The sequence below is a fragment of the Patella vulgata genome, chromosome 9, assembly GCF_932274485.2.
Source record: "Patella vulgata chromosome 9, xgPatVulg1.2, whole genome shotgun sequence".
NCBI lineage: Eukaryota > Metazoa > Mollusca > Gastropoda > Patellidae > Patella > Patella vulgata.
The window spans coordinates 40,528,874-40,549,247 of NC_065887.2; the positions used below are offsets into that span (position 1 = coordinate 40,528,874).

Sequence of the window (20,374 nt, forward strand, 5' to 3'; positions counted from 1 at the left end):
TTTGGGAATATTTGACGGCCGCAAACGCGTTTTACTGCTATTCCAGCCCGTAAAATTAATTAGTGTTTTATTAGATTTAGGGAACTTTATTTTGCCCGAAAAGTCAGCTTGCCCGAAAGTTAGGGGGGGGGGGGGGACTCTGGCTCGTACGCCTATGATTGTCGTGCACCCTTTACCTCTAAGCCCACATTGCCGCAGGCAGACAGCCTCCTGCTAACCCACTCCCCATCCCCACACACATCTATATACCCACGAACTCACAAAGCGAAACATACATTGATTACGTGCTAGAAATGAAAGCTTTTACTAATATATAAGATGATAATCATGCATATCAATATAAACACCTTTTCACCCAATTTAAGACATTAAAATCCGTAAACGACCCAATCACCCCACAGAATGGAAATCTACGCATAAAACTTGGTTTCGTAAATCCTCTCATTGGTGAATCTTCCCCTTTAGCCGCTGGACTACGGTATTCTCAAACCGTCCGAATTATTGCCTTGATAGTCGTTAAATACCAGTCGTTTATCATGTGCTTATGTTCAGTCTACATGTAGAACCTATGTTCTGAATAACGATAAGTCTAAGTATGACACCAGAAAGATACTAAATCTAGAAAGGTCCGGATTCTAGATAGGTAGTGATATTTTCAAAAAAATCAACAACAATTAATTACTCATCTTATCTAAAATATATTTAATAAAAAAAAACAATCGATGGGCGTGGTAAAATAGAATAATATATATTTAATGTATAAACAATCTATGCATAGACAATATATGGATGTGGTATAATAGAATTTATTTTATAATCAGTAGTGGAATACCGCGTATTATCAGTGAAATAAAAGTGTTATTCCACTGGCTAGTTGTTTTTACCTAAAATGATTGTAAAATCATAAAATAAATAGAACATTTGTCGTTTTGTCGTGAATAACATATATTATTTCATCTCTAAGCAAGAAAACGTTTATATTTTCACATTTCTCGATGAAATAAAATATATTATTCACTCTAAAACGACAAATATCCTCTATATATTTAAATGGATAAACAATTTATGGATGTGGTATAATAGAATATATCTAATCTATGGATGTGTGATATCACTTATGTGGAAGCAGACGTTAAACACCAAGAACTACTACTACTATGGATGTGGAAACAGTTTAATTTATGGTAGACAGTTGGAATGTACAATACAACATATTTAATTATAACCATTTTCGAATATTTTTGTAGGACACAAAATATTAATAGTGTAACTATTCTTTAGATATATAATAAAATATAGTAATAGTTTAACTAGATATATAATAAAATACAATATATTAATAGTTTAGATATATAATAAAATATAGTAATAGTTTAACTAGATATATAATAAAATATATAAAAGCCTCGTTGCGTCATTTTAGCACCATATGAAATGAACTGAAACGGGGTTTAACGTCATACTCTTCTACACCGACTGGGCTAATGAAGACGGGCATACGCCATACAGTGTGCTATGAGGGAAATTGTGCCCGGAGAGCGGCGCTAAGACCTATTCTTATATCCAGCTACATAGGGATCATTTACGTGAACGCCAATATGTACACGTGACCTATAATATATGATAATATATACGAGATAAATATAAAAATAGAGGAATGGCTGTTTGATAGAAATACATGTACATAATAATAATATACAGGAGATAAAATATACCGATGGGATATGACTGAAATGGAGAAATTTGTCTAACAGAGAACCTGACACAGAATGAGAGATTATATTTACTGATTAGTATATTGTTTTCACTGATGTTTGGGTATTGGATTGGATCGCGTAATACCCCCCCCCCCCCCCACCACGAATTCACTAGAATAAATAATCTACAACCAGACAACTGAATTCTGTTTTCACCCGGTCGTTATGTGATGACTTCAATGTATCAATATTAACTTTTTATTCTGTTTAAGTTACATTTTAAAACAATCTCTGAGAAAACTACCATCTTTCAATGTTCCCGTCTCCCGTCACTACTGATAACTTGCTACGTATATGAACTCCTGGAAAAGGGAAGTGATATCAGGCATTCTCGAAAACGGAAACGTGGAGATATGGTTTTGATGCTATGGCGATTCTCCATGGGCAAGCTGCTTGAAATGGTCTGGGTCCCATTTATCAAAACACGCTGACGCTTAAAACTTGTTGGTTACCGTTAGTTTTGTCACTTTTTGAACCATTGGTGGATCTGAGAGAAATTTTTAATCATCGACGGAATAGATTATATATTTGTTTGTCCAGACCCTCTGTGACCTATATGTTGAACACCCACATCCCTATCACTACCGACCTTATATGTTTAACAAAATTTAGAAATTTTACTATACAACGCCATAAAGTTTACATGTACGTAACGTTACTGATATAGAACCTACTTAGTAATGTTACTAAACAACTACTCTATAGAACTTACTTAGTAATGTTACTAAACAACTACTCTATAGAACTTACTTAGTAATGTTACTAAACAACTACTTTATAGAACTGGTACGTAACGTTACTAAACCCTTACGCAAATTATACATCATTTTTGGAAGCTTGTATACAGGATCTATAATATTGGTGTATTTGTTATTTTAATAGATTCGAAAATTACATGTAGAACACTTAATACGATCTCAAATCTACTTTTTATTGTACATGAGTTATTTTTGTGACCACTTATGAATTAAACGAAGCCCGCATTATTCGAAACCCGCCAATCAGTTATTATATATTTATTTTATGACTCAAATCTCTACGTTTTCGTCTTGTCCAAATATCTGTTCTGTTTACAGAATATTATTGAAGAAGTCTCCTTTGAATATAAGGAATTTCATCTTTTCTTTTTGTTGAATTTTTGTTTTAAAAGACCAGAATAAGGCTGTCATATTGTCATCGTCAGTATAATTTACATCGTATCCCGCATCATTGACTAGCCATTTTACTGTATCTAATGTACCTAGATAACAGCTATGATGTAGTGGATAACAACATTTACCATAGTCACCCTCGTCCGTCATGCCATCTTGATATGGTCGACATATTATAATCTTAGCACCTTTAGAGATAAGGAATTTAATCTTTTCTTGTTGTTGAATTTTTGTTTTAAAAGACCAGAGTAAGGCTATCATATTGTCATCATCAGTATAATTTACATCGTATCCCGCATCATTGACTAGCCATTTTACTGTATCTAATGTACCTAGATAACAGCTATGATGTAGTGGATAACAACATTTACCATAGTCACCCTCGTCCGTCATGTCATCTTGATATGGTCGACATATTATAATCTTAGCACCTTTAGAGATAAGGAAATTAATCTTTTCCATCTGTTGAACATTTGATTTAAAACACAATAATAATAGTGTGTAAATGCCTTCCGAACGCTGATTTATATACAGCCCTATTTCATTCACGAGAAATTTAAGAGTTTCAGTTATACCGTACCGACAAGTAAAATACAGCAAACCCGTATTATCGTTATTTATATGTAAACTTGCCCCTTTTGTTGACAGGAATTTCAGTTTACTGACGGGACTTTTTGTAGAGATGCAACAGGACATAACCGGTGTCCAACCGTTATTGCCCCTATGATGCATACCCAACTCTATGTCATTCACCAAATATTCAACAGTTTCAATATTACCAAATCGACAACTAACATGCAGTAAGCTCCTATTATTATCATCTACAGTATGTAAACTTACCCCTTGTGATGACAAGAATCTGAGTTTACTGACAGGATTAATGTCAGACATAGAACAGTGTTTTGCCGGTGTTCTACCATTAGTGTCTCTACAGTGGACATCTAGTCCTATGTCATTCACCAGATATTTAACAGTTTCAATAGTACCGTCTTGACAACTAGCATGCAGTAAACCCCCCTTATCATTATCTACTGTGTGCAGATTTACCCCTTTTGATGACAGTAATTTGAGTTTACTGACAGGACTTATTTTAGACCTGGAACAGTACATAGCTGACGTCCAACCTTCATTATCTTTATGATGGACATCCAGCCCTATTATATTCACCAGATATTCAACAGTTTCAATAATACCATTTAGACAACTAAAATGCAGTAAACTCATATTATTCACAACTACATCACTTAAACTTACCCGCTTTGAAGTCAGAAATTGGAGTTTCTTGATAGGATTATCATTAGATAAAGAACTTTGTATAGCTGGTGTTATACCTATATTGTTTTTATGATGAACATCTAGCCTTACGTCATTTACTAGATATTCAACAGTTTCAATAGTACCGTTTCAACAACTAACGTGCAGTAAACTATTATTATTATTATCTACAGTATGTAAACTTACTCCTTTTGATGAGAGGAATTTAAGTTTACTGATAGGATTTATTTTAGATGCAGAACAGAATGCAGCCGGTGTGTTACCTTCATTGGTTTTATAATGGACATCCAGCCCTATGTCATTTACTAGATATTCAACAGTCTCGACAGTACCAGCTAGACAACTAAAGTGAAGTAAACTCATATTATTGTTACCTACAACACGTAAATTTACCCCTTTTGACGACAGGAATTTGAGTTTACTGATAGGATTTATTGTAGATACAGAACAGCACTTTGCCGGTGTGTTACCTTTATTGTCTTTATAATGGACATCAAGCCCTACGTCATTTACTAGATATTCAACAGTTTCAATAGTACACTCTCGACAATTAACGTGCAGTAAACTGTTATTGTCGTTATCTACAGTATGTAAACTTACTCCTTTTGATGAGAGGAATTTAAGTTTACTGATAGGATTTATTTTAGATACAGAACAGCACATTGCCGGTGTCCAACCATTATTGTCTTTATAATGGACATCCAGCCCTATGTCATTTATTAGATATTCAACAGTCTCGATAGTACTCCAAACACAACTAGCATGCACTAAACTATTATTATTGTTAACTACAACACGTAAATTTACCCCTTTTGATGACAGGAATTTGAGTTTTTCGATAGGATTAATGCTAGATAGACAACAGAACATAACCGGTGTTAAACCTTCATTGTCTTCATAATTTATATCTAGCTCTATTTCATCAACTAGATATTTAACAGCTTCAAGAGTACCTTCTCTACCACTACGATGAAGTAAACTCCTATTATTATAATCTACAGCATGTAAACTTGCCCCTTTAGATGACAAGAATTTGAGTTTCTTGACAGGATTAATGCTAGAGGCAGAACAGAATACAACCGGTGTGTTACCATCATTGTCTTTATGGTGGACATCTAGCCCTATTTGATTTACTAGATATTCAACAGTTTCAAGTTCACCATATCCACAACTAATGTGAAGTAAACTACAGTTGTCATCATCCAAAACCTGTAAACTACACCCCCTGGACAACAAGAACTCGAGTTTTTTAATAGGATCAATATCCGACATCACAGAATAACATACAGGAGTCCAACCAGTCTTGTCTTTTTGATTTATGTTTAATCCTATTTCATTCACTAAATAATGAACCGTGTCAATAGAACCACGTCTACAGCTATGGTGTAGAATACTACGGTTATTTTCATCTACTACATTAAAATCCATACCTTTATTGTTTAAAATTCTCATCTTATCAACAGATTCACAACATATGAATAAAATACTTTTATTAAAAAGATTGCTATCTGTTCCATATGGCAATATACGATCTAAGATAGTTGTTAACATGGAGTTATCCTGTAACTTTGTTGCTTCACCAATTATGGTCTGGATATACTTGGGATCAAAAGATGTCATCTTGTTTATTAGTATTTCAAAACACTTTATGTCATCATTAGCTATTATTTCTAATAAAGGAATTCGATTGAGTTTATCAGCCTTATGTAAAAATGACCCAGCTTCGATTAACTGATTTAGAATCTGGGTTACATCGACATCAGTTCTACCGCCATAAGAGCTGCAAACAATATGAATAGGTAACCTGCCCATATCATCTTTGGCATTAACCTCCGCTTCTTGACTTATTAAAATAGACACAGTCTCTTTTTTGCCTCGCGCAACAGCCAGATGTGGTGGTGTACTACCACTGTCATCTCTAGCATTTACATCAAACGCCCTGTCTATCAGAAAATTGATTATTTGATGATTGTCGTGCTTTGAATCACACGCATTGTGAAGAATTGTTCTTGACTTATTATCACGCTTGCTTTTGTCGAAGTTTGTGAAATTACTGACATGGTTAACAATGTCAAATTTATCTGAGTAAACCACTAAATGTGGTAATGCCGATAAGTCTCCAATTTCCTTTTCATTTAAAAGATTCATTTTTTTGATAGGGTCATGAACCGAAACAGCAGCAAGGCCGATTATATCCTACCCCATATCCGTTTTTTCCTCAACTAATTGGGGTAGCTGATCATGAAAATAAAAGAGTGCTGCTTCGAGACATCTCATGTCTCCATGAAGTGTAATGTAATGAAGAAAATTGCCACTTTCCTGTACTTCACGAATATCTCCCAAATTGATAAATTTGGTGTGCAACAAATTGGCTATGTCATTTCTACCAAGAAAATGTAATAAAAATTTATAGTCAATGAAAGCGGGGTGGCTGACGATATCAGCATGCTTATCATGTAATTCTTTTAAAAATCGCATAGAAAGCTCGTCGAAATAATCGTCATGTATTTTAATACACCGATCTACTTGGTGATTTGTTCTAACCACTGACATCAAAAGTTCAAAAGAACAGTATTGTAAAGCCATTTCCATGCATTCAACGGAAAGGTGGTGTAAAAATGGCACCCCAACAAAGTCTCGCAATGAAAATATGTTCATATAATGTTTGAGGAATGTATCTGAAAGTTCATTGAGATTACGCTTAGCGCCATTCAATTTAAATTCTGGGCATATTTCTTTAGTGACGGTCGAAATAAGAGACTTAACTCTCGCGGGACAATTTTGTTTAAGGTCTTTCTCTGAAACAGTATGTAAACAAAATACTAGTGCTAGTCTAGCATATATATATTTATTTTCGTTCCAAAACGTTTCTAATTCTAAAATAAGAAATTCATGCGAACTATCAAAAATCGCCGGTAATTTATCAGTCGTTAATTTGCTACACAAACTGGCAATCGATGGAAAACCGAAACAGTCAGTAATTTTGGAAATTATCTTATTAGATGATATTTCATAAAAATCTAAAAATTGTCCCTTTTCTTTAGTGTTTAAAGAGAATTCGCCTTTATGAAGAAATATTTTATTTGTTTTTTCAACATGTTCCACAAATAAATCATATTTGTCGAATTGATATTTGGAAGAAAGGTAAATATAATCTCTCATTACATAAATAATAACTAATTTGCCCCTTTCTTTATTAACCCGAAGAGTGCCAAAATGAGCAGGCCATTTATCAATACGTGCCTGTAATTTATTATATTTACCATACATGTCATCGATGATATAAAGATACTTATCATCTTCAAAGCTCACTTCTTTTAAATCATCCAAATCATTAATCAACAATGGTTTATATTCCGGACGTTCTTCAATGAATTGTTTGGCTATCATCATTGATAGCACAGTTTTACCATCACCAGCCGCCCCTACTATTCCCAGGATTTGATGATTCTTCAGTATCTTCAAACCTTCATAAAGGGCACGGGTCTCAACATATTTTTTATCTTTCACATAGTTAAGATTTTCCAGTGCTTCACCTGAAGACAAAAGGTAAGTTTATTGATATGAGCTATATATAAATCGCTAAAAAAAAAGAAAAACACCTTAACAACTTTGAAACACAATGTATTTAAGCTAGGCTTAAAAGTATGTCACATTATACATTTTAATTTGTGTGGGGTCTTTCAAACCTTTGTTCAATCTTGTACCTTTTCAATAATTATAGAAGTAATTGAAACTTTTGAACTAAAAATCATGAAGATATCAAACACCGGATATTTACATTTGCTGTATATACACGTCACACAAACAGTCTCAGTATAAACCATACCTTGTTGATTTTTTGCGAAGAAACAGAACGGGCACAAACATATTTCTCTAGATATGGAAAATTAATTAACTGTGTGTCCTAATTTATAGCCAAGAACAGCAAATATCAGGTTTTACCAAATCCAGAAAGAGACTAGCTAATGTTTGAACGGGCAAAATACCTAATGGTCCAACTTTCAACCAAAATGAAATTAAATGAGGTTTAACGTCATATTGGTCTACTGGGCTAATGGAGACGGGAATTCCAACTGCCAAGAGTTCTTGTCACGTGCACACCAATGCGTATACTAGACCTCGGTTTATCGTCTTATACGCACGACTATACATTGTCAATTCCCTCCCCCTCCTGCATCACTGAAAAGCAAGTGCAGATTTGAAATTGGCCAAATAAAAAATCAATGTCTTATTGAAAAACAATAACCGCTTCTTTCTTTAAAGGATTAGGTTGCCGAGCAGGATTTAAGCCTCATTTTATTCCATTAAACTCATTTCGGTCTTTCAATTTCTTTAAACGCAGTACAGAATTGAGCTTTTCTGGGATACAAATAAGACATCATACCAAAAATACAATATTATTCATATAGAAATTTTTAGAATTGCCCGTTGATATCACTGTTAAATGTGACATTTAACTTATTGGGGATGGGGTGGGGTGTTTCGACATTTGCGAGGTCACAATGCTTATGTATCTAATTCATTTGTGTTATATCCTGATCCTTCGGCCACATAATCATAAATATACAATAAAACCTAATAGAACCAGCGGCTGCCAGGCAGGATACGCCCACATTTTCGAGAGATGGATAGAGAACAAGCTAACAAGAAAGTGATTTTTCCTACTATCAAGGGCCATAATTCAGGAAATTACAATTCGATATGCGCATATATCGAAAGGAACTGAACGACTGGCAGCCATTTTGTCTGTCAATTTTGGGCCGATTTTCACGAAATTCGAACTCAATCGTCCTCAGGGTGTAACGGTGATATGATAATCCGTTTTTTTAAATCGGATAAAAATTATGACCTCTATAAAGATCCACAAGCTAAAAACGCAATTTTTCGTACAATCAGGGGCCATAATTCAGGAAATTACGGTCCGATATGCGCGAATATCGAAAGGAACCAAGATCTTTGGGTTATAGACTTACATTTCAAGTTTCAACAAAATCGGATAAAAATTGTGACCTCTATAGGGTCCACAACCTTGATATACCATTTTCTTACGCTATTTGAGAACGAACGATGGCCATTTTGTCTGTCAATTTTGGGCCGATTTTCACGAAATTTGAATTTAGTCGTCCCTAGGGTGTAACGGTGATATAATAGAACGTTTTTTTAAATTGGATAAAAATTATGACTTCTATAGGGTCCACAAGCTAAAAACGTGATTTTTCGTACAATCAGGGGCCATAATTCAGGAAGTTACGGTCCGATATGCACGAATATGGAAAGGAACTGAGATCTTTGGGTTATAAACTTACATTTCAAGTTTCAACAAAATCGGATAAAAATTGTGACCCCTATAGGGTCCACAACCTTGATATACCATATTCTTACGCTATTTGGGAACGAACGGCGGCCATTTTGTCTGTCAATTTTGGGCCGATTTTCACGAAATTCGAACTCAGTCATCCTTAGAGTGTGACGGTGATATAATAGAATGTTTTTTTAAATCGGATAAAAATCATGACTTCTATAGGGTCCACAAGCTAAAAACGTGATTTTTCGTACAATCAGGGGCCATAATTCAGGAAGTTACTGTCCGATATGCGCAAATATCGAAAGGAACTGAGATCTTTGGGTTATAAACTTACATTTCAAGTTTCAACAAAATCGGATAAAAATTGTGACCTCTATAGGGTCCACAAGCTAAAAACGTGATTTTTCGTACAAACAGGGGCCATAATCCATGAAGTTTCGATCCGATACATGCCAATATCGAAAGCAGTCGAGATCTTTTGGGGATAAACCTATATTTCCAGTTTCGTCGAAATCGGATAAGAATTGTGACCTGTAGAGAGTCCACAAACAATTGTGGACGGACGGACGGACGGACAGGGGCGACGGCATAATACTTCACATGAAAAAGTGGGCGTATAAAAAGCAGAAACAAACGATATTGTACGATTCATAACCATAAAGTCAATAGCAATTACCATGAAGTAGGTGAGGGAGCGAGTAAGAATGGATGACTTGCTATAAATTCACGAAATCTTAGCCTATACGGAGACAGACAACCAAATATTTGTTGTATACGTCACTACCTTCCTTGTAGATAGTGCATATCTGTCAGTGCATATCTGTCTCATCATTCCGTATGAAGTCCAGTAATAAACACCTGACATGATCAACTACTGTCTTCATAGTCATCATTATAACAAATTTCACATAGAATATATTGAAATCTAAACTCTACCTTTCATTGTCCTCAATCTGTGACTGTCTATACTCCTTTTACCTGAAATACGTGTAAATATAGAACAATAACCACTCCCATTTGGCAACCAATTACACCTTATAGGTCAACTTATAATTTAATATTAAAATTTCAAAGTTGTACGAGGGACAATGCAATACACACTAGATTGCACTGACTGGACCCAAGATCTGGTCATAAACTAAATAATAGGAAAATATGATTTACTTACCTAATAAATCAATGTTACCTTTACGGAATTCATCCAATCCAGACTTCAGTTCCTGTTAATATAAAACAATTATATCAATTCCAGATGTTGTTTGAGGAGGAACAACACGGCTAAACGTTCCAACATCAATTAAATGCAAATGTGTCATGGCATCAGGTGTTCCAAAGATTGGTTGCCATTCAATGAAACATACGCTTACAGCATCTAAGTCGAACAAGTCCAATAACCCCGAAAGTATATTGGCGTCTTCGTCTCTCGAATATAATTTCTCGCACAATTTAAAAAGCAATTGAAAAATAACTTTAGTATCTTGTGAGTGCATAAAAAGACTTGGCGACAACGACGAACACTTCTGTATAATGTCAAGTTTACTTGTTATTTGTATGGTTTTATTGGAGATAATTTTGAAATCATAATTTCTGACTACATTGGACTTCGACTATCAAATGTTTATTAAACATACATTATACAAGAGCTAAATCTGCCTGAAATGTTTAAAATATTATTAATTAGACATTAATTAACTCATCCAGGCAATAATCAACTGTCGATGACATCAGATTTCTCCAATTTAAAATAGATTAGAACAGTTCAGCCATATTTAGTTTTAAGCTAAAAATGGAGGAGCGAGACTTAGCTTCGAACAACCAGTACGGTGGTTGAAATTATTGCACACGTCTTGTCAAACCTTCAAAAGGCTAATATCTTCGCTCCCAATAGAGTAATTTGAATTAAATTTTCAAATTATTCATTTTACATTATCTATTTTCGAACGGCTATTAGAGTTAGAACGGCTAGCTCTTTATCTAAATCTTTCATTTTGAGTGAAGCCTGTATCATAACAGACCCGGGACTGTACAGCACAGTGGACGTTTACGGCTTGCCCCGAAATCCATTCACTTGATTTGATATTTGTTTATTTGGTGCATTGTCTATTTTCTGTCTTGTCCGTAGGCTTATCTTGTAGATTTTTGTTTTGCGTGTAATGCGGTCCTCTAGCACTTACTAATGTATCTTTAAATACGATTTACATGTCTGATGGATATTCAATATGTTGTAGAACAGTCCAGGATTTAGGATACAACCGATGAGGTGAGAATTTCAAGAATAAGATAAAAATATTAATTCTATACGTACCTGTAATCCTGCCAATAATTCGTCATATGTAGTAATACCTGGTTCGTTATCTCGATGGCCTTTATAACCTAATAACAAAGAGTGTAATAGATTACTTTATATTTTGTGAGAATAATACCAGCAATAACAATACAAGTAAATCAACCGATTATAATAATTTACTTTGTATTTTGTGAGAATAATACCAGCAATAAGAATACAAGTAAAATAACCGATTGTAATAATTTACTTTGTATTTTGTGAGAATAATACCAGCAATAAGAATACAAGTAAAATAACCGATTATAATAATTTAATTTATATTTTGTGAGAATAAAACCAGCAATAAGAATACAAGTAAACCAAAGGGTGTTGGATGCTAATATGTCACACGTGCACACATATGGATCGACATGGGCAGTCAAATAGAGGTATTTTGTAACAGGGGCATAGTGACCCATGACTTTGTATGAGGAACAAGATCCCGTTCGGGCCCCAAGAAACCAATATTGATATGTGTGTGCGGGGGGGGGGGGGGGCTCCCAGTAGTGCCACCGGGCAATACTGGGTTGTGTGGAACATGTTTTCTTTTTCGGGTAACCCGACCGACCCATCACAAAACCTACCGACTTTTTATGTTTGTTAGTGTCAAGAGAAATAAAACCAGCGGTTGCCAGGCAAGATGCGCCCACAGTTTGCAAGAGATGGATAAAGAGCAAGCTTATAAAAAAGCGGCTTTTCGTACAATCAGGGGTCATAATCCAGACCGTGATGGTCTGAAATGCGCGAATATCGAAAGGGACTGAGGTATTTGGGATATAAAGATATAATTTAAGTTTCATCAAAATCGGATATAAAATGTGACTTCTAGAAGACTCACAACCAGTGATGGGATTTTGTCCGTATATTCCGGACATGTCCGACGCTATTTTCCAAACGCCCTAAATTGTTCGACCACGAATATGCCCAATCGGACATCAAGACATGGTAAATAATATTCAAAATTCCAAAATTAATATAGTGTACTGAGTGCATAACTACCACTCAACCCGATTATCGTTGATAATAGGCTGGATTGATTAGGTAATTAAGTGATCAACGTATTTATCGTTTTATGCCGCCTATACACCTACCTTGATTTACTACTTAATCTACCTTGATTGGCTGACTTAATTCTTTGTTGGACAATTCATCAATTCAATCCTGAACAGAAGTCATTGCTTCTCCTTCGTCGAACTATATATCAATCCAATCTACGTGATTAACCATTGTCTCACGTTTTAATCTGCTTGATGTCCGACGTAGACATTAGTCATAGATGTCACATATCCTAATAGTATATAACACCGCAAATCAATATACATTGTGTCCGATAACTTGTCTGTGATATTTCTTCAGTGGAAGCCGAAGTTAAATAAAGCTATTTCACACACACACGCAAAATGAAAGTAGAAATCTTGCGAGACACGTGGAATTAAGAGGTGTAAACGTGCCGAATGTAATACGTCTGATGTCGGGAGAAAAGATTCTATTTTGATGGCATATTGTCGGATTTATGATCATATTTTGAATGGGGTTTATGTTCACGAAATTCGAACTCAACCGACATTACGGTGTTGTCGTGATACAGTCGAACGATTGTTTAAATCGGATAATAATTGTGACATCTAGAGGGACCACAACCTAAAAACGCGATTTTTCGTACAGAGAGAGAGAAATGGGGTTTAATGTCCACGTCCACTAGGTCATTTCGGGACTAACATATGGTTTAATTTTATTTCAATAATTCGCTTGCGCGTAGGGGTCTTTAGCAGTGGGAGGAAACCGGAGGACCCGGAGAAAACCCACGAGGCTGGACAGGTGACCCTACTCCTTGTCACGTAATTTTTCGTACAATCAGGGACCATAATTCAAGAAGTTATGATCCGATATGCGCACATATCAAAAGGAACCTAGCTAGATCTTTGGGTTATAAACATGCATTTCAAGTTTCATCAAAATCAGATCAAAATTGTGACCTTTTGAGTGTTCACAAGATAAAAACGTGAATTTTCGTAAAACAGGGGCCATGATCCATGAAGTTTTGATCTGATACATGCCAATATCGCCAGGAACCGAGATCTTTAGGAGATAAACCTATATTTCAACTTTCGTTAAAATCGGATAAGAATTGTGACATGTAGAGTGTCCAGAAAACAAATTGTGGACGTATAAAAATTATTTCATATCTGCCTGGTATTATACAGACGGAAACTAACCTGGTTCGAGTTTAAATACAGCATTATAATATTGATTGTCATATAGAGCAGCTATAAATTTATCATAACCAGTGTGACCACACCCAAAAATAATATCCAGTATTTTCTTTGCAGCGGCTTTTCTACTATCCTTCTCTGCCTTTTCTATTTTCTCCTTATCATCCTCATTGAAGGCATCTTTTTCAAATAAAGAATCTGCTACACACATTGGATCATGTTTTATCTCACGGATAAGAAATGTGAAATTATTTTGAATCTTGTTATGTTGTTCTTCTGTGAGGTTTCCTCGAGTACTTCCGCCACCTGACGCCATTTTGTTAGAGTCTATTTACCGCTATATAATTGTTCTCTCAACATATATTAATTTAGTTTGACTGTTCCGTTTTCTTCCTCTTTCGTTTCATTTTGTACCTAGAAAACATTACAAAATAAATAAAATACAAAATAATATAAAATTTCTAAAATTGAATGTCAATATTTTCCCACTTTATGGAAGAATCAACGAAGAATTTGGTGAATATTCATGATAGATTAATAGATTTAAGATTTTGGTTTAACGTTGAAATGTTGAATGGTGGATAGTTACATGTTTTGTATGGCATTTATGTTGACCTCTCGATCTGACAATTTGTGTCAGGTTTTGGTGAATATTCATGGATTAGATGATGAGTAAGTTACTAGACATGCATTGATGAAATAGCCTACTAAAATGACGTTACTTCCTATAGATGTCTTTGACCAAGCCTAGTGAGTTATGTAATCCATGTGACATTAAACGCGAGACATAAACTGATTATTGGGACAAAACATTTGAACGTCAACAATTTACAGTTTGTTAGTCATGTGGAATCCCCAAACGAGAAGATGTATCGAGTGTTAGTCTGATGGATCCACCACAGAACCTTGTTTTGTTTGAATAATGTTATCAGCACAGTTGGGTGGGGGACCACGGTGCATGGCATGTATTATCTCTTTAATTAACACATCCATTAGAACAACCCATTTTTCATCAAGAAACCTTATCTGACTAAAGAGCCGTTCTCGGTTTTGGCTTGCTCATGAAAGGAACGTGCCCGAACTTAAACTTGCATGTCTGAAGCACTAGCTAGGATCAACCATATAGCTTTCACGAGTTGAGAGATAGCACCACGAGTAACCGCCCCAGTCGCAGACCCCTCTGTCTGCAAACTCAAGAGAGATCAGGACCCGAACAGCGGGGACGACCGAGAAGGAGAATAGTAGCCAGGACTGACCACACACGTAAAGTCGAGATGGGCGACATGCGAGAGACAAGCTCGAGCGGTGTCGTGTAGATGGTAATCGATGGGCGCTGATTTAGCTCATGTTCCGCAAAAAGGGTCGTTTACGGTACATATACCAAAAGCTTATGGCAGTATACTAGACTCAAAATTCTAACATGCTATCGTCTAATTTCTAACTTCTATTCATGTAATTTCTAACTTTAATTCATGTAATTTCTAAATTAAGACAATGTATAATCCAACTACTTTGTTCAGTGTAAATTTTAATTCTGTTTCATCTTATTTCTATTATTAAGACGAAAAATGTCTACTTTGTTGTCGCTTTACATGTTAAGCATGAAAGTCAAACAAATTTAGAATTTTGATACTTCTACTTAGCAACCATCATTATGACGTCGTTTGGTGTCGCCACCGTGTGATCGGGACCATTCTGTTGATACCAACGACTTGCTCTTCGTCAGGTTGAATGGTTTAGCGGAGTGTTGAAAATGAAAACATCGAACGTGACATGAAATGAAATGAAATGGGGTTTAACCTGGGCTAATGAAGACGGGCATACGCCATACAGTGTGCTATGAGGGAAATTTTGCACGGACAGCGGCACTACGGCCTACTCTTATATCGAATTCCAACTGTCAAGGGATTTTTTACTTGCACGCCAATGTGTACACGGGACCTCGGTTTTTCGTCCCATCCGAACGACTAGACAGCTGTCCTTGTCAGGCAACACCAAACGACGTCATAATGATGGTTGCTAAGTAGAAGTATCAAAATCCTAAATTTTTGTTTGACTTTCATGCTTAACATTTCAAGCGACAACAAAGTAGACATTTTTCGTCTTAATAATAGAAATAAGATGAAACAGAATTATATACTCAGCCAAATTAAAAACTTGACACTGATGAATTTCAACAAATTTTTTTTTCGGGTAAGTCAAATAAATTTTAAAGTGTTTGTAACGATAGTAAGTAGTAAGAAGCCTTTAATTTCATAAAATTGTAAAGTCACTTGGATCACGTGACTTTTGAGCATATAAAGATGAAAAACATGAAAAACACGTGCAAACACAAACTCGTGAGGTCAATCGATGCAAGTTTGCTTAAACTGAACACGCACACGTAACTTGAACTGGAAAAACAAATTAAAATTGTTATTTTCATCTTTGTTAGAAAATGTCGCACCTTTCAAATGTAGAACGTTTACGTGCTATAGGTAGGCTCTATGCTGGTCAGTCTGTGGTCACTGTTGCAAGAGCCTTTAATTGTTCACGCCAGACAATAATTAATCTTAGAATGAGAGTGCTTCAAACTGGAACTATTGCCGACTGCCCAAGGGCGGGAGCGCCACGTGTGACGTCACTCCAGGAAGATCAAGCAATACGATTACGTCATCTTAGAAACAGATTTGTCACTGCAACCTCCACAAGAAGAGAGAGATGTTTGGTGGAAGGGTAACTGCACAAACTGTTCGAAATTGCTTGCAGGCTGCTGGTCTTCGAGCTCGGAGGCCCTATAATGGACCAATATTGACACCTCTTCATCGCCGTAACCGACTTGTGTGGGCCACAAGACACATGAGATTTACTCAAAGACAGTGGAATTCGGTTGTCTTTAGTGACGAATCTCGATTCACTTTGAGATTTGCCGATGGCAGGGCCCGAGTGTACCGCAGACGAGGTGAACGTTACGCTCATGTATGCGTCAGTGAAGTTGACCGATTTGGTGGCGGCAGCGTCAGGGTTTGGGGTTCTTTTTGTGCACATGGACGTTCTCCTCTTGTTATTGTCCAAGGGAACTTAAATGCTGTCCAGTACAGGGATCAGATTTTGCAACCTGTTCTTCTTCCGTTTAAGCAGAGACATGGGCCTGGACTAACGTTTCAACTAGACAATGCTCAACCCCATACAGCAATTGCTACCAAGAATTTTTTAAGAAATGCCGGTGTCCAACTCCTGGATTGGCCGTCGCTTAGCCCTGACCTTAATCCTATTGAACACATCTGGGACGAACTGGGTCGACGTGTTCGTCAGCAAGTGAATCCACCACTGACGTTGCAGGACATTCAACATGCTCTTGCTGAGCAGTAGCGACGTCTTCCTCGGGTAGTGTTTACTAATGTTCTGAGATCCATGAGAAGATGTTGTGTGGCAGTACGAGACGCTAGAGGAGGCCACAACCGTTACTAAACACTTTATTCCGATTGTCCTCCAAGTCTGTGAATTTCATTTTGGGGGGTACTGTGACATCACGAACGTTATCAATGTCAAGGACTTTCGGCGAGACGTATTCTTGCTTTCTGTTGATGTCAAGGTCGTCTGTGCACAACATAACACTAAAATAGTTGCCTTAAACCAAATATTAAAAATCTAGTCCCAAAAATCCTGAGTGTCAATTTTTTAATTTGGCTGAGTATACATTGGCTTAGTTGGATTATACATTGTCTTAATTTAGAAATTACATGAATAGAAATTAGAAATTACATGAATAGAAGTTAGAAATTAGACGATAGCATGTTAGAATTTTGCGTCTACTATACTGCCATAAAAGCTTTGGTAAACGTTTATTTCTGTAGGCTCTACGGTGCATAGTTTATGAGGTATTCGACATCTGTGGCAATATCAATGTAAAAAGACCTGTGACAATTTGACTTTGCGGATTCTTTCCAGTTTACGTTGGCTTTAGTTCTAATGGAATTAAAAATACTTACCTCGGAAACAGAGATTGTACTGCACAGGTAAATGTAATTGTATTCTATTGGATTTTGATTGGTCGAAAAATGTGGCGTCGAATGAGTATAACAGTCCTCTAAATTTCCTGGGCGACTCACTGCGAATGAATATTTTCTGTGTGCTAGACTCTGTTTGCAGTGGCCAAAAATTCTACACCTCAAAACTTTATTCTACGAAATCTTCATGAATTTTTTCTTGTATGTCATCAACAATGAAATTCAACCATTGGCTTATTGAAACACACACCTGAAACACAAAAAACAAAGATAGTGAGTGTATTTGAAACATAATGGGTAAATTTCATTTCAAGGCTGGTCTGACCATAATGGTTGCTATGGTCATTCTATCATAATCTGGTCAAAATCGAAGATTTTCAACAAGTCAATAAAAATACTACAATTTATTGAACTCCGTATGGACCGTAAATAACCGATTGGGATATGTTTTAAAAAATATACAAGTCGGACTGACACTGATATGAATAGGACAGAGACTAATTTTCATTAGGGTTGTCACGATTAATCGGTTTAGTCGTAGTCGATTCGGTTTCTAGCTCAAACCGTTTCACATTTTGAAAAATCGGTAGTCATTTCATCCAATTTATATTTATACAATTACATATAATGTTTGACTTTTACTGTCTGCTAAACACACTACTAAATTGCTACCTATTAAAACCGTATAGAAAGTAGGGCCCTACGTAAGTACGTCGTTTGAGACTCTATACAGAAATTCCCATTTACAGTGGCACGATCTCAATGTCCCATGGAATTCTTTGCCTACCATATTAGGCATATCTTACTACGAAATGTGCAAAATGGTTGATTTTGGCGCGAAATAGCTGTCAACAACGGACATGATAATCATGGGCATTATAATACATGGACTGAATGCATGCCGCACGAGACAGGGAAGTTGGTTATGCCTTTTTATGAGTGATAAACTGCCAATGTAATTTTAATAAAATACCGTTTTATAAAGAAGAAAACACTGCTCCAGTATAAATTAATTTTAAATCCAGCTGTAATTTATTATTTAATTCACAATCAGAATGTGCCGTTACTGTGTACGAGACTCCTCTATCCTGTGTACGAGGATCGTCTATTCACTCCCCTCGGCATATGTTGCCGTCTTTTTAAATGACACGTGTTCTTTTCTATTTGTGCTGTCTTCCGCGGCTTCTCTTGTTGTTTTTCGTCAATATGATTATCGGTATATATGTTAAAATATTATGTACGGGAATTGTTGTACTAGTGAATTGTAATCTATTGCCAGTATTGGATTTTTAATTATTAGTAGTTAAAGCAGTGGGGGTAAGTCAGAACACGGGAATGTCTTACTCATCTCAATCGCATAATTAAATATCAAAACTAATGACTTAGTAAATGTTGTTTATTGCCAATTTAAACAATTTATTCCAACATCTATTTAGGACAAACTCAACGAAATGTACTACATTGATATACAATCAGCTATTCAGTGTTCACGCGCCATTTTATAATTTACTAATTAAAAAAAAAAACACAAGAAAAAAACCTCGGAGCGCAGTACAGACATTGCCATTATAGATTTATACGGCATCCGATTAATCGGCACCGATACGATTTTTGGCTGGCCGATTAACCGATTCAAGAATTTTGTAATCGTGACAACACTAATTTTCATACACAACACAGGCCAGGGTTTTTAGCGTTTTGCGAAGAAAAAAAAAATCACAGCGTCGAAATGACAACGTAAACAACCATAGCAACCACGCGCGTACGCTACACAGCATATATCTACACGGTCACACAAGTGTGTGGACATTTATCAAACATGATATGCAATTTATTTCGAACCTAGTCACTGCTGGAGTTCAAAATCATTTAAAAGGTACATAAAATACACTTACAATTTCTGTTTCTATCTTTAAAATTATCGCAGAGTGACCTCCCTTTCCAAACAGACACAATTAACCAGTCGCTTAGTGAACTAGATGGAATGGAGAGAGAGAGGGAGAGAGAGAGAGAAATGGGGTTTAACGTCCACTAGACACAAACTAGGTCATTTCGGGACTAACATATGGTTTAATTTTATTTCAATAATTCGCTTGCACGTAGGGGTCTTTAGCAGTGGGAGGAAACCGGAGGACCCGGAGAAAGGCGCCCTTATTCCTTGTCACGCACAACTGGAGATTCGAAACCACGCCAGTTGACTCAATGACAGGTCTTATGATACAGCGCACACGTGCTAACCATTCGGCCATCCAACCCACCGCAAATGGAATGGAAATGAGTGTTATCCATGGAGGTGTATATATACCTCTATGGTGTTATCTTATTACATCACGGATATTTTCATTACGTCAAAGT

The 20,374-nt window shown here is 36.1% G+C and overlaps 1 protein-coding gene across 4 annotated transcripts; it reads right to left on the reverse strand.

Annotated features, from left to right (window-relative positions):
* Positions 1–688: 688 nt before the first annotated feature.
* On the reverse strand, positions 689–18,264 carry LOC130014242 (serine/threonine-protein phosphatase 6 regulatory ankyrin repeat subunit A-like). Of its 4 annotated transcripts, XR_008789205.1 has the most exons (7): positions 18,002–18,264; positions 14,034–14,444; positions 11,797–11,864; positions 10,660–10,711; positions 10,428–10,469; positions 2,466–7,719; positions 692–2,427 (listed from the first exon to the last, which is right to left on the reverse strand). XR_008789205.1 is itself a non-coding variant. In XM_056103153.1 (6 exons), exons 2-6 carry the CDS (start codon positions 14,344–14,346, stop codon positions 6,380–6,382), a joined length of 1,815 nt encoding a protein of 604 aa, XP_055959128.1. In that variant the 5' UTR covers positions 14,347–14,444; positions 18,002–18,264; the 3' UTR covers positions 689–6,379. The 4 variants fall into 4 exon arrangements, 3 of the variants coding, with proteins under 3 accessions (XP_055959128.1, XP_055959129.1, XP_055959127.1); XM_056103153.1 differs by having other exon boundaries at positions 689–7,719; XM_056103154.1 differs by having other exon boundaries at positions 691–7,719.
* Positions 18,265–20,374: the final 2,110 nt, after the last annotated feature.